The 12,500-nt window shown below is 32.0% G+C and overlaps 1 protein-coding gene across 1 annotated transcript in view; it reads left to right on the top strand.

Annotated features, from left to right (window-relative positions):
* The window catches only part of LOC119582686 (ubiquitin carboxyl-terminal hydrolase 8-like), a 39,662-nt gene that overhangs the window by 8,106 nt on the left and 19,056 nt on the right, over nucleotides 1-12,500 (top strand). Inside the window, exons 5-13 of the mRNA XM_037931106.1 lie at nucleotides 1,282-1,427; nucleotides 1,529-1,697; nucleotides 3,313-3,472; nucleotides 5,652-5,799; nucleotides 6,203-6,666; nucleotides 7,608-7,754; nucleotides 7,876-8,019; nucleotides 9,720-9,868; nucleotides 11,471-11,532. Coding sequence (XP_037787034.1) covers nucleotides 1,282-1,427; nucleotides 1,529-1,697; nucleotides 3,313-3,472; nucleotides 5,652-5,799; nucleotides 6,203-6,666; nucleotides 7,608-7,754; nucleotides 7,876-8,019; nucleotides 9,720-9,868; nucleotides 11,471-11,532 — 1,589 coding nt within the window. The remainder of the gene's footprint in view (nucleotides 1-1,281; nucleotides 1,428-1,528; nucleotides 1,698-3,312; nucleotides 3,473-5,651; nucleotides 5,800-6,202; nucleotides 6,667-7,607; nucleotides 7,755-7,875; nucleotides 8,020-9,719; nucleotides 9,869-11,470; nucleotides 11,533-12,500) is intronic.

The following is a 12,500-nucleotide window of genomic DNA, read 5'->3' on the forward strand; positions in this document are numbered from 1 at the left end:
GATTATTTTCCTGGAATTAAAAAATCCGTATCTTAAATACCCTTCATATTGAAACACATTGAAGTGCTCTTTACAACGGAAATGCCAATTTCAAATCAAAACTAATTTAAAGAGGTTGGATGATACTAACTGTTGAAGGGAAGCCAAACTGATATATTATTATCATTATTTTTACTTTTATTTTTTAACATTAATACTTCATATTCAGTATACTTACAGACACCCTTTATAAACTGCAGCATATTATCAGGGAGTCTTGATGGAAAGCAAATTTTGTGTATAAATATACACAAAAATTACATTTTTAAAGAAAAAATTTCCTAAATATTTCATCATTAATCATTGTGATTTTCATTCTTTGTTATTGGTATAAAAGTGTTCTTTGGACATTCACAAACTCATATTTATGCGCAATGTCATCAAATTCTATGTGCAAGATTGCAACAAGTCCAAACAGGTATACTTGGCACTAATTACCAGCATTAGTAGCTTACCTGTTGGCACTTATGCCCTTGCTCCACCCAAGGAATAACCCAAGGTGGGCTCTTACAGTTGTTTGGTGGTTTCCTCAGTCATGTTCTTGAAATTGGATTACTGGTTAACCTTTGCATGATATATTAGTATATATTAGAAATTTTGCAGGCATTTTCTTAAAATTGTAAACTCTATGCTTCCTTCATGAAACTCTTGATATGACTGTATCTAAATTATAAGAATAGTACTTTTTGACAGCTGTTGCTAATGGCAACTAGCCTTTGTGAGTGTTGGTGCTGTTATTTTTTATGGAATGTTAAATAAATTAATGATCGATTTTATTCCATTTATTGTGCAAATTCCCAAACTGATTGGTAATTTTTAGTTAATGATAATTGGAATTAGGAACAAGAGCTATGTGAATGTACTACACAGTTTTACACTAATCTCTATCACTGTTGGTAACACTGTAAACCTCAGAAAGTTATGGTTCAAATTTCATACTTGCTGTGAAGACATCCCCTGGGTTGAATGTTAAAATTTTGTCTTATATGCTGATATATACTTTAACCTCAGCTGAAGGTGAAATTTCCACTGATTTGATTTGATTAATTCTTAGTAATTCATAACTTACTATTAAAAAAATTACTTTATCTTTTGTTTTAGATATCATGAATTATTTTTTCAGTGATGTGTAAATATATGAACCCAGATGACAGACATTGTATTTTTATGTAATGAATGCAAAAGAAATATTTTTCTGTGATGGTAGCTACACAAATACAATAGAGGTTCTGTTCCTTACAGATATGAAAGCAAGTCTAGTGCCTTAATACAGAAAAAGCAAGAAGAGGAAAAGAAAGCAGCAGAGAAAAGCCAGCAAGCTGAAAAGGAAAAGCAAGCAAAGAAGATCACTGAAACATCCAAAACCCCATCATCACCTACAGCTAATGGTATAAGATATGCATCCTGATACTTCCCATCTTGGATTACAGACTGCATCATGTATCATCATCATGTAAGGGTTTCTTATTTATGAGTATTTATTTTCCAGGGTTGCTAGTGGAAGAAGGTTGTATATCATGCAAGAAACTTTACTCCCTCATAAAGGAAAGGTGCTCCTCCTATCTCATCCTTGATGCAAGACCCAGAGAGGACTTTCTGGAATCCCAAATGAAGGTGTCTAATGTGATGAATATTCCTGAAGAAATATTGAAACCAGGGTGAGTAATATTTTGTTTTGTGATTTTTTTTCTCTCTCCCCTCCCTACAAGAATTACAGTTTTAGATAATTCTTATAGAATGGTGTTCATATTATGTTTCCATAACTGTATATCTGACAGGAAAAATAATTGTTATTTTTTATACATTTAATTTACCCACTGTCCACTATAGTTTTTACACCTAGACAGTTCCATAAGTGTTTAGTCATTAAGGTAGGTCCTTAACTTTAGGAAAAGAGTTTTTATTTCTATTCCTATTATTGTTTTTATGAATAGTGCTGCTGTTATCATCATCATCATCATCATGATTATGATTATTATTATGATGATGATTATGATTATTATGATTATCATGATTATCATTATTGTTATCATTATTGCTATTGTTAAAAACAATGATAATAGAATTGAAAAAAAAATTCCAAGAAAATTTAAAGACAAGGGTAAATTGTATGGTTAAGTAAGCCTAGTAATTGAATCGTTGGTGAGTAAGCACATGTGAAAAAGAAAACCACCAGTGCATGTATAAATGCATCAACAGTTTACCCCTTGGATCCGGATGATGTGACCATCAGGTTATGAAAAAAAATTGACTGAAGAATTTGGCTGAGGGCAGGGGAGACAAGGACATACTGTCATGAGAATTTTGATTGAAGCCTGGGATGACAGGAATGACTCACCACAAGCGCATAAAGCTCTTAGAGGATGATTAGTCTTAGTGGGCATTTATGATGGGGCTCCTGCAATATTCCTATTGGCAAACAAATATGGAATATACCATCCATGAACCATGACTGGAAGCATGCTGACTCTAAGGAGGATATTTTCTATGGTCAGGATTCTCTTCCTCCCACAGTGAGTGGCAGCTGTGACTGAAAATTGAATTAAAAAAAAAAAAAAAAAAGATAGTTGTCAAAATGTTACTTATTGTTGTTATGGACTACCTAGAGAGATGATATGAAGTCTGTGCAAGGAAGACAGTCTATTATTATCCATTGTTGATGGGCATGGCATGTCATGCCCACTGTGAGTTTACTTTATTAAATGTTTTTACACATAGATGGCTACACTTGTATTAAGTCACCAATGAGCCAATAATGAGTACTGCCTGTCTCTCCCATTTACCCTTTTCCTTGATCAATGAAAATATTCTACGTTATCTAATTTTGCTGTCACTAATGTTTATAACATTCTAGTAATTAACGTTTTTCCTGTCAGTTCAAGGAAAGGAGAATTAGGAAAGGTCAGAAGGTCTTCTAATTGACTCCTTTGTGGCTGAGCACTACCAGAGCCATCTATGTGCAGAGACATTTCACACACAAAAAAAATGATTACAGCATTTTCCCCATTTTTATGCATTTTCCCTGGCAGCATGTGGTTAATATCTGAATACAGTATATGAAATGACATATAGACATTTGATAATAGGAAAAAAGCAAAAAAATGCTAATGTCAAATAGATAATAACATTGCAGTGGGGAAGCAAGAAGTCTTGACATCACAGATGAGTGTTCATGTGCACCTAGCCTACAAGCACCTGGATCCAAGGGGTTAATGGATGGTTATTGATTTGATTTGAAGTTTTAAGAAAGCTTTTTTTTCTTTTTTTCAATAGGTTAACAGCTGGAAGAATAGGTAGTGAGCTAGATGATAGTGCACGGAACGTTTGGGTCACACTGCGTCACAAAGTAGATTTCCTCATACTTGTGGACTGGGTGACAGAACAACCCCCTCTGCCAGCTCCTCTCAGGTGCCTCATAGATGCTATGGTGAAGGTAAGAGAAAATTGAGTTAATTAGAGGGTGATGAGGTAGACGATTTGATATTTACTTAGTTAAACATAAAAACATGGAAGTTGATGAGTAGAAGATATCCATGATCTTTTGATGACCACTTGACATCATATTATTTACTGTATAATAAATTTTGGTGTACAGACTAATACATTGCTTGGAGATGTTTGATTTTCAGATTTCTTTAGGCTTTAATTATCACAGTATTTGAAAAATTTAAGTTGTCCAATAGATCTTGCATTCATATCATAGTGTATATGTATTAACCCTTTCAGGTTTCAGAAGCTTCGCAATACTTTCTGTGCCTCTTGCATTTCACATTCACTTTTTCTGCTTTGGATCTCTTTGATAATGATATCATGTTTTTGGCTAATTATTGTAGTGCAGATGTTATGCTGATAGCATCTTTTGCAAACTCTTAGATTATTGTTGAAAAACAAAATGTTTTTGAATAAGCCTAGCAATTAGAAAAAAAACTAAAAAATTATTTTCCAATGGATGATATTTTAAAATAGTTTTTTGAGTTAAACAGTGCATGAGAATTATAAGAGTTCACAGAACATACTGATTTATTTGTAGACCTTCCTGTCCCTCAGTAACTTAAGACTTCATATACATATAATGTAGCTCTGTATGATTATTGTTTATTAGTTATCATTAACTATTACAGTGTCCTGTCTCCTGGTATGCTGAATTAAGTTCTTGGAATATCAAAGACCAAAATTTGCCTTGGGGAAACTTGAAAAATCAGGCCTCTTTTGTGGTTAACGGGGACAGACAAGCCAGAGGAGGAAATTATACAGGCCTAGTTTTATTCAGATTCATCTTTTAAATGAAAATTTGGCTTATGTAGCTATCCTTATTTGGTAATATAATAAGTTTACATACTCGCTGCAGTTGTGCAAGGTCTTTCAAAACTGGTAGGCTTCTTGTCAATGATTTTTTTGTTATCAGTGAGACATACTGTAAACAACTATATATAGTAATATGTGGCAAGTTTCCTCCAGCCTTATCCATGATCCCCTTGTATGCCTTACTCTCCTTTAGCCAATTGTGCAGTTATGTTCCCTGCCTCTTTCTTGAAGGATATGTAGTGAGTATGAAGTAGTAATTCTGATATTGTAGGACATATTTCTTCTAGCTATACTACCAGTTGTTTGCTCTCCCACATTCCCCCTCATACTATTACATATCAAAGAGTACTTAAAGGTTTATATATATTTTTTACAGTTTATACATCTAGATACATGTAAATACATCTAAATATATATTTCATTGTTTCATGATTTTTTTTTATTATTGATATATAGTTTCTTTACATGTTAATAGTAATCTGTTCCTATTTTCATTCATACATGAAGGTTGACTTTTTAAAAAATTATGCTCTATTGATGTTCTATACTTTTGATATATGACACTGAAATTTACGTTTTCTGGTGTGTAGAAGTGAACTATTATGGCAAGGAACCGTAATTTGCCTTACTGAAATAATAATCAGATCCTTTTTTAGTTGGGTTGGGGAGCAAACAAGGTAGAGGAATTGCAGTTCTCAAGGGTTATTATGATAAAAGGTTATTTAGTTTGAAGATTGTTTTACATAATTGCAACTGCTATTAGATTGATAAGAATGAAAACAGTTAATACAATAAGGACATATTGATATGATACATTTTTAAAAAACTGAAGCTGTTCTTTCCATAAGCAGTTGGTGCTGTATCCTGGCATGTGTATGTCATGTGTGTGTATGTTCCTTTCATCATTCTATGGCTCAGACAACAGATCATAGCTACAGTTCCCTAAATCATCCTGATATGAATCCTATGTTGTCAGTCAGTATCACTTGCCTCCATTTCACTATCATATGTCACAACATATTATCTTTGTAGTCACTTTTCAACATTTTACACTATAAAAGTGGTGTTCACTCTGAATGTGTTTAGGCTGCATTTCAAAGTTCAACATAAAAAGTCCCATTTGGAATAGATTATTATTCTCTGGGGGACCTACTTAGCAGCAATAGTTGACCTGTACAGATCCATAAAATAAATAAAAATAAACGTTTAGAATTATGCTTGTACTTTGACATAGACTTTGGTAAAGAAAATCTGTACTCTGTAATCAAAAGATGGAGCTAGAAAATAATATGGTTACTCTGATTCAGTGGGATCCAGGCAAAGAGTACAAGAGCCAGCCATGGGTGCTACAAGGTGGATATGATATGTGGCGTCTCATGTATCCGATGCATACCACCAACCCCACAGTGGAGAGACGAGCCTCGTCCACCACCCCAAAGATAGACCAAGATTCACGTGAGTTTGCCTTTTATATTTGCTGTATTAAATACTACTGTCACTTTGTTTATTTGTTTAATTATAAAATTTTCATATTATAATTTTTCTTAAATATTTTAGTATCCTTTATTTTTTATTAGTTATTTTATTGATTTATTGTTTATTTATATTTTATTAGAAACATCACAGACAAGTTTTGTCATATTAATAATTTGCGAGAATATGCTTACACATGAAAAGAAAAAATACTTTGAATGTATGTTTCTGTATTTCACAATTATATGAATTTGGAAAATAGTTCATTGGGGAAAAGTTGGCAGCATGTAGTATACAACATATAATCCAAGTTTAATGCCTACTTTTTACAAACCATTGCTTTTTTTCGGCAGCAGGTTTGCTTATTCTTTCTTTATTTTTGCAGTTAATTTTGAATATCCAGATCTGGATAATGCCTTCCTATTAACTCCGTCCCCGAGTCCACACGGTAAGCCTCAGACTGCTCCGGGAAAGACTCCAGGTCCAGCCCCAAGTGTCATACGTGACCTAAAACCTTCTAATCTAGATAAAGAGATGATGATGGACGGCAAGAACAACAATGATGCCTACATCAGCAATAACCAAGTATTTAATAATCTTGCCAAGCCTGAGGACAGCCCTGTCAAGGCAGCAATAGGCTCGAATGTCAACACCTGGGAGACCAAAGACTCCAACAAGTCATTTGATGTCCAGAGAAGCAGACAGACCCCATCAGACAAATTTGACAGCCTGCCCTCCATCCCCAGTCGAGCACTCAAGCCCAAGGATTTGTTGGAAAGCCTAAGGAGGAAGCAAGATGAATTGGAAGAAGAGCAGGTTTTGCTTGAAGAGTCTGTGAAAGTGGAACAGGTGGGTGTTTACACTTCAGTTAAAGTGCATTGGCTTATTTTCACTTTGTCTCTCTTTATTTTTTTGTTTAGTCTTGTAGTAGTCAAAAAATATGCTTTGAGGCTGTTGTATAAAGGGGAATGTTAGAAATTAACTTGCCTTCTTCTATATTTTCTTTCTGCTTTAGCTATTAAAATATGAGAATGGTAAAGAAAGGGATCCACTGAATGAGATATGAATGACAAATATTTAGATGCTTTGTGTTTGCTCATTACAAATAAGGATTTTTTGAATAACAAAACTTATTTTTTGTATTTGGTATAGATATAAGTTTTAGCTACATATTGATTGCCCAATAATGATTAAAAAGTATAGTAAAATCTGGAGGTTTATTAAAGAAAATAATGAAAAGGAAAAGCTAGGACAGTGTACTCCAGTAATATAAAATAGCACTGAATACCCAGAGTCAAATAGATTTAGAAAGAATTTAGAACTTTTTTGCATTGAATATGCCAGTTTTAACTGTCTTAAACCCACTGAGTTACCTATAATATGGACTTGCTGTTCATGTGTGGCTCTCTCTGAGGTCATAGTTTTGTGATTTCAGTCATTTTTGGCTATGCATCTTCATTTTAGAAGGCTTTATTTACAAATCTATGACAACCTTAGTAGGCTGTATTCTGTGTTAAGATCCACTCTGCATGATCTTTCCACACTTTTTAGTGAAGAATGTCAAGGCCACACAAAGCATCATGACAACGTTGCTGCCTAGGCTTTGGTCAAAAACTTGACCATCGACTATATGTTAATGCTTGGTCGCATTAAGTTAAGGAATGATGGAAAGAAGAAAAATGAGGAAAATATAAATAAATAAGCTATATATATATATATCTGTGACTCTGACAGTCAGGCAATCATTCAGTCTATTAGTCTTTTAGTAAACTTTTTTCCCTCTTTGATAGGATACATTGAAAAAGATAGAAGAGATGGAGGAGACTGCAACAGCCCTGGAAAGGACACAGGATGAAGAGAGCCGCAAACTTTTGAAACAGACTGAGGATAGGCTACAGGAGGAAATTAAGAAACTGCAGATAAAGAGTACAGAAATGGTAAGTTTTCCAAGATTTTTTTTTACCTATCTGTGGAACTACATTTTTTCTACTTTGATAGTGGAAGGATGGTAATAAAAAATTGAGCACAGTTCTACCTTTTTCTTAACTTTTCCAACAGGAAAGTCAGTATAACAAGGTTCACAAGCAGAATGAAGAATTATGGAAAATGGTCAACTTAGCATTATCAGGCCAGTTAGGAAATCTCAATTTGGGACCTTCACCCAAGCCAGAACAGATCACAGAAGCCCTTCGACAACAGCAGGTATGGTAAACGGTCATTGGAAGCAAGTTGATCATCATCATCATCATTTTTATTAATGCTAACATTATTATTATCATTACTGTTGATGTTGTTATTATTATTATTATTTTATTATTATTATTATTATTATTATATTATATATATATATTATTATTATTATATTATTTTTATGATATATATGATAATGATATGATATGTATATATGATATTATATATTAATATAATATAATATAATATATGTAATTAATATATAATATATAATAATAATAATAATAATAATAATAATAATAATAATAAATAATATAAATATATAATATTATATATTATTAAATATTATTGATATTATTGATATTATGATATATGATATATGATATTATGTTATTAATGTTATTATGTTATTAATGTTTTATTTATATGTATTATGTATTATATTATTATTATTATTATTATTATTATTATTATTATTATTATTATTATTATTATTATTATTATTATTATTATTATTATTATTATATAGTTGTTGTTTTCAGTAGTAGTAGTAGTAGTAGTAGTAGTAACAATGATAGTAATAGTGGTAGTAGTGTTACTAGTGCTGATAGTAATAGCACTGGTAGTAGTTGTAGTAATAATAATAGTATTATTATTAATATTATTATTATTATTATTATTATTATTATTATTATTATTATTATTATTATTATTATTATAGTAGTAGTAGTAGTAGTAGTAGTAGTAGTAGTACTACTACTACTACTACTACTACTACTACTACTACTACTACTACTACTACTACTACTACTACTACTACTACTACTACTACTACTACTACTACTACTACTACTACTACTACTACTACTACTACTACTACTACTACTACTACTACTACTACTACTACTACTACTACTACTACTACTACTACTACTACAACTACTACTACTATTACTCTGACGGGTGTGTGGCATGTGCAGTGACAAGACTCCATGCTTCCCCTTTGCACTGTTATTATATCTTACTGTATAAGTGTCTTTAGCTTTTTTGCCATTTTCCTATATCGATATTTGTCATTTAATTTGCTTTATCCAGAGGGTAATAGACTCTTGTCCTTGCACAGACTTAATATCATCACTCTAGGTAGTCCATAACTATGCAGTTATGATATCAATTAGTAACATTTTGTTATTTCTGTAGTTTTTAAATAAATTTTTTGTAATTTTAAATTTTCTGTAATACAACCTGCACTGCCAGTCACAGTGGGTAAGAAAGGATTCCTGAGCATGGAAATAACATCCTTCCGGGATCTTGTGCTCTTCCAATCATGGCTTATGGATGGTACATTCCACACTCCTTTATCAAGGGACATAGTGCTAAAGCCCCTTTCTAAATGCCTACTAAGCCTAATCATCATCCAAGAGTTGTGTGCACTCATATTGCACTATTCCCATCACCCCTTTATCTGACCAAGTTCCCATCACCCTGGCCCTCAGCCAGCTTTTCCCGTGACAGCATGTTCATGTCACATGCTCCTTAAACTACATTTTTCCATGACATGATGGTCACATCATCTAGATCATAGGGGTTAATATTATTACTACATTTATTGTTGTTATTATTCTTGAATTGTTCCTGCTACTGATGATGATGATGATTAATTAGTTTTCAAAGCATGATTTATTATATTCATATGCTGTGTATTTGGACAGGAGCAAGAGCAACTACGCAAGCAAGAAGACAAGAGGAAAGCTTTGAAGGAACAGATAGAACGTATGCGCAAGGAGAGGAAGGATAAGGAGAAGCTAAGGGAACAGTTAGAAAATGAAAAGAAGGCACGAGAAAAGGCAGAAATGGAGAGGTACAAAAATATGAAAATTTTAGCCACTGGATAATATTCCTGCTGTTATTAATATTATTTTTATTGTTTTTTCCCAGTACCATATAAATTTTTTTTTTATTTGTATGCTTTTACAGTAAAATTAATAGCTTTAGGTTGTTAAAGTTGTTAAAGGATGCCTTGTATTCAAGAATCATTTACTTTTGTTTAAAGAGCTGCTTTTTTCTATTTTTTTTATTTATTTATTTATTTTTTTACTACCTTTATGTAGCAATATATTTGTTTCAGTAATCAATACGTGTACATATCTAAATCTAAATCTAAATCCAAATTTATGTATCTGTCTGTGTGTGTATCTGTCTATCTGTGTATTTGTCTATCTGTGTATCTGTCTGTGTATGTATCTGTCTGTCTGTGTTTTTGTCTGTCTGTCTGTCTGTCTGTCTGTCTGTCTGTCTGTCTGTCTGTCTGTCTGTCTGTCTGTCTGTCTGTCTGTCTGTCTGTCTCTGTGTTATTTGTATACTAGTTATTACTACTTTTTTGTTTTGATTATAACCATTTTTATTGATAATGTTATAATAATAACTCTCTCTCTCTCTCTCTCTCTCTCTCTCTCTCTCTCTCTCTCTCTCTCTCTCTCTCTCTCTCTCTCTCTCTCTCTCTCTCTCTCTCTCTCTCTCTTCTATTTCTATATGATATATATATATTTTATATGTATATATATGTATTATATATGTATATATGTATATGTATATTATAATGTATATATATATATGATATGTATATATGTATAAAATGTATATATTATATATATGTATTATATATATATATATTATATATATATGTATATATATTATATATATATTATGTATATATATGTATTATATGTTATATTATATGTGGTTGGTGATGTTGTGTGTGATATATTGTTTGTAGTGTATATATGTGTGTTTTGTGTTATATGTGTATTGTATGTAAGTTATATATGATTTGTATATATGATATGATATATATATATATGATTATATATTATATGATATATATGTATATATATATGTATATATATGTATATATTGTATATATATGATATATATTATATTATATATGTATTTATGTATATGTAGTATATATATATATGTAATATTATATATATTATGTATATTATATGATTATATATAATAATATATATATATATATATAATATATATATATATATATAATATATATATATATTGTTGTGTGTGTGTGTGTGTGTGTGTGTGTGTGTGTGTGTGTGTGTGTGTGTGTGTTGTGTGTTTGTGTCTTTGTGTCTTTGTGTGTGTGTGTTTGTCTTGTAATTTCCACTAACCCCAAAATGATGTGTCACTTACTTAGCCACAGGAGACAGGGCATGCTATACTAGACAAAGTTATTTTTGTGTGAATTTCATTAGAGTAGGTAGGAGTGATTGTTTGATACACTGATGTGTCACATCAGATCATAAGATGGCCTGTCCTTTAAAGGTTAACACAAAGAATTTTTTTTTTGTGATTTTTAAAATCTAGAGTTGAGATGTTTTACAGTAAGAAAACATGTGATTTGAAATTCAATTCACCTTAATCACATTTAAGGTTTCTTTGACAGGCGACAGGCGGAGGAGCGCAAGGCCAGAATTGAATCAGAAATGAGATCTCACAGACCTAAAGGTAAATGTTGGGCTTTTTTTAAATGTTTATTTTGGTTTGGTATTTACTGCAGTTGATGTGGAAGTGAATGAAAGATATCAATAACCTTTTATATATGGTTATGTACTATCATTTTCATCATAAAATAATTGATATTTTGGCTATTTTTCTGAAGTTCAAAAATCTGCCTCGTATTGAAGTGCAACTAAATCAAAAGAAATTTGACGATGGTGGATGATATCGACTGTTGGAGGTGAAGCCAAACCAAAATATTATCATTTTTTATACTTTTTTTTTTTAACATCGATATTTCATACTTGATATTGATAGAGACCCCCTTATAAGCTACAGCTGATTACCAGAGTCTCTCTATGAAAAGTATATTTCATGTGTAAATGTACACAAAACTTACATTTTTAAAGAAAAATCTCTAAAAATATCTCATTATAAATCATCATAAATTTCATTTTTTTCTGATATTGTTATAAAAGTGTTCTTTGGACATTTACTGAACTTGTATCTGTACACAATGCAAATGCCATATGCAAGTCTGCAACAAGCAAAAGTCCATACTTGGCACTAATTACCTGTGTATTTAGTTTACCTGTTGGCACTGGAACCCTTGCTACTCCCAAGAAATAACTCGAGTTGGGCTCTAACTGTCATTTGGTAGTTTCCTTATTTGTGTAAGCATACCATAGGCTAGTAAACTCCAAATGACCCTCTACCCACCCCTCCACCAGAGATGGTCCCCTTAAGAAAGCTGTCTGCATGGGAAACAGTGTGCAAGTCCTAAACCCCTCAGTCTAAGCAGAAATCAACATCCTGCTGTGAATGGGTGAGGAGAAGGGCCGGTAATGAGCCTAGGGACAGAGTGCTTCTGGTGATATCAGCAAGGCTTTTAGCATTTTTCCCAAAATTCCAATTTGTTATGTAGTCATGACACTTATGGGTAGTTGTTGTCAAAATTGTTTATCAGATTATGTTGT

This window comes from Penaeus monodon, chromosome 2 (assembly GCF_015228065.2).
Source record: "Penaeus monodon isolate SGIC_2016 chromosome 2, NSTDA_Pmon_1, whole genome shotgun sequence".
Taxonomy (NCBI): Eukaryota; Metazoa; Arthropoda; class Malacostraca; order Decapoda; family Penaeidae; genus Penaeus; species Penaeus monodon.